The sequence below is a fragment of the Cystoisospora suis genome (assembly GCF_002600585.1).
Source record: "Cystoisospora suis strain Wien I chromosome Unknown contig_3895, whole genome shotgun sequence".
NCBI lineage: Eukaryota > Apicomplexa > Conoidasida > Eucoccidiorida > Sarcocystidae > Cystoisospora > Cystoisospora suis.
This window is the reverse complement of record NW_027156690.1, coordinates 4,008-4,277: the sequence shown is the minus strand read 5'-3', so window position 1 is coordinate 4,277 and position 270 is coordinate 4,008. Positions and strand designations below refer to the sequence as shown.

At 45.2% G+C, this 270-nt stretch overlaps 1 protein-coding gene across 1 annotated transcript in view; it reads right to left on the bottom strand.

The window, feature by feature from the left end:
* The window catches only part of CSUI_007382 (zinc finger protein), a gene marked incomplete at its 3' end in the record, with an annotated part of 1,014 nt that extends 744 nt beyond the window's left edge, over window positions 1-270 (bottom strand). The window contains exon 1 of the mRNA XM_068067528.1: window positions 151-270. Within this exon, the coding sequence (XP_067920497.1) occupies window positions 151-224 (74 nt within the window). The remainder of the gene's footprint in view (window positions 1-150) is intronic.

Here is a 270-nt window from a genome sequence, read left to right as displayed (position 1 = left end):
CCGACATACATGCATACATATAGATATCTATATAGAGAGAGGGAGAGAAATACCTAGACATCTGTTGCGCATGTATAGAGATAGTGTATACTTCTATAGATCTTTGTACCTATGTGAAAGGATTGTATCGTGAACAAGATGGAGGCTGACCTGCAAGGGTAGAGCATAACGTCTTTCGGGTTAGTCATGCATATGAGACATTCCTTGCCGTCTGACGCATACATCGCGCCTACAGAAGAAGAAGAAGCACCTCCCCCCCCCCCTCCTTCG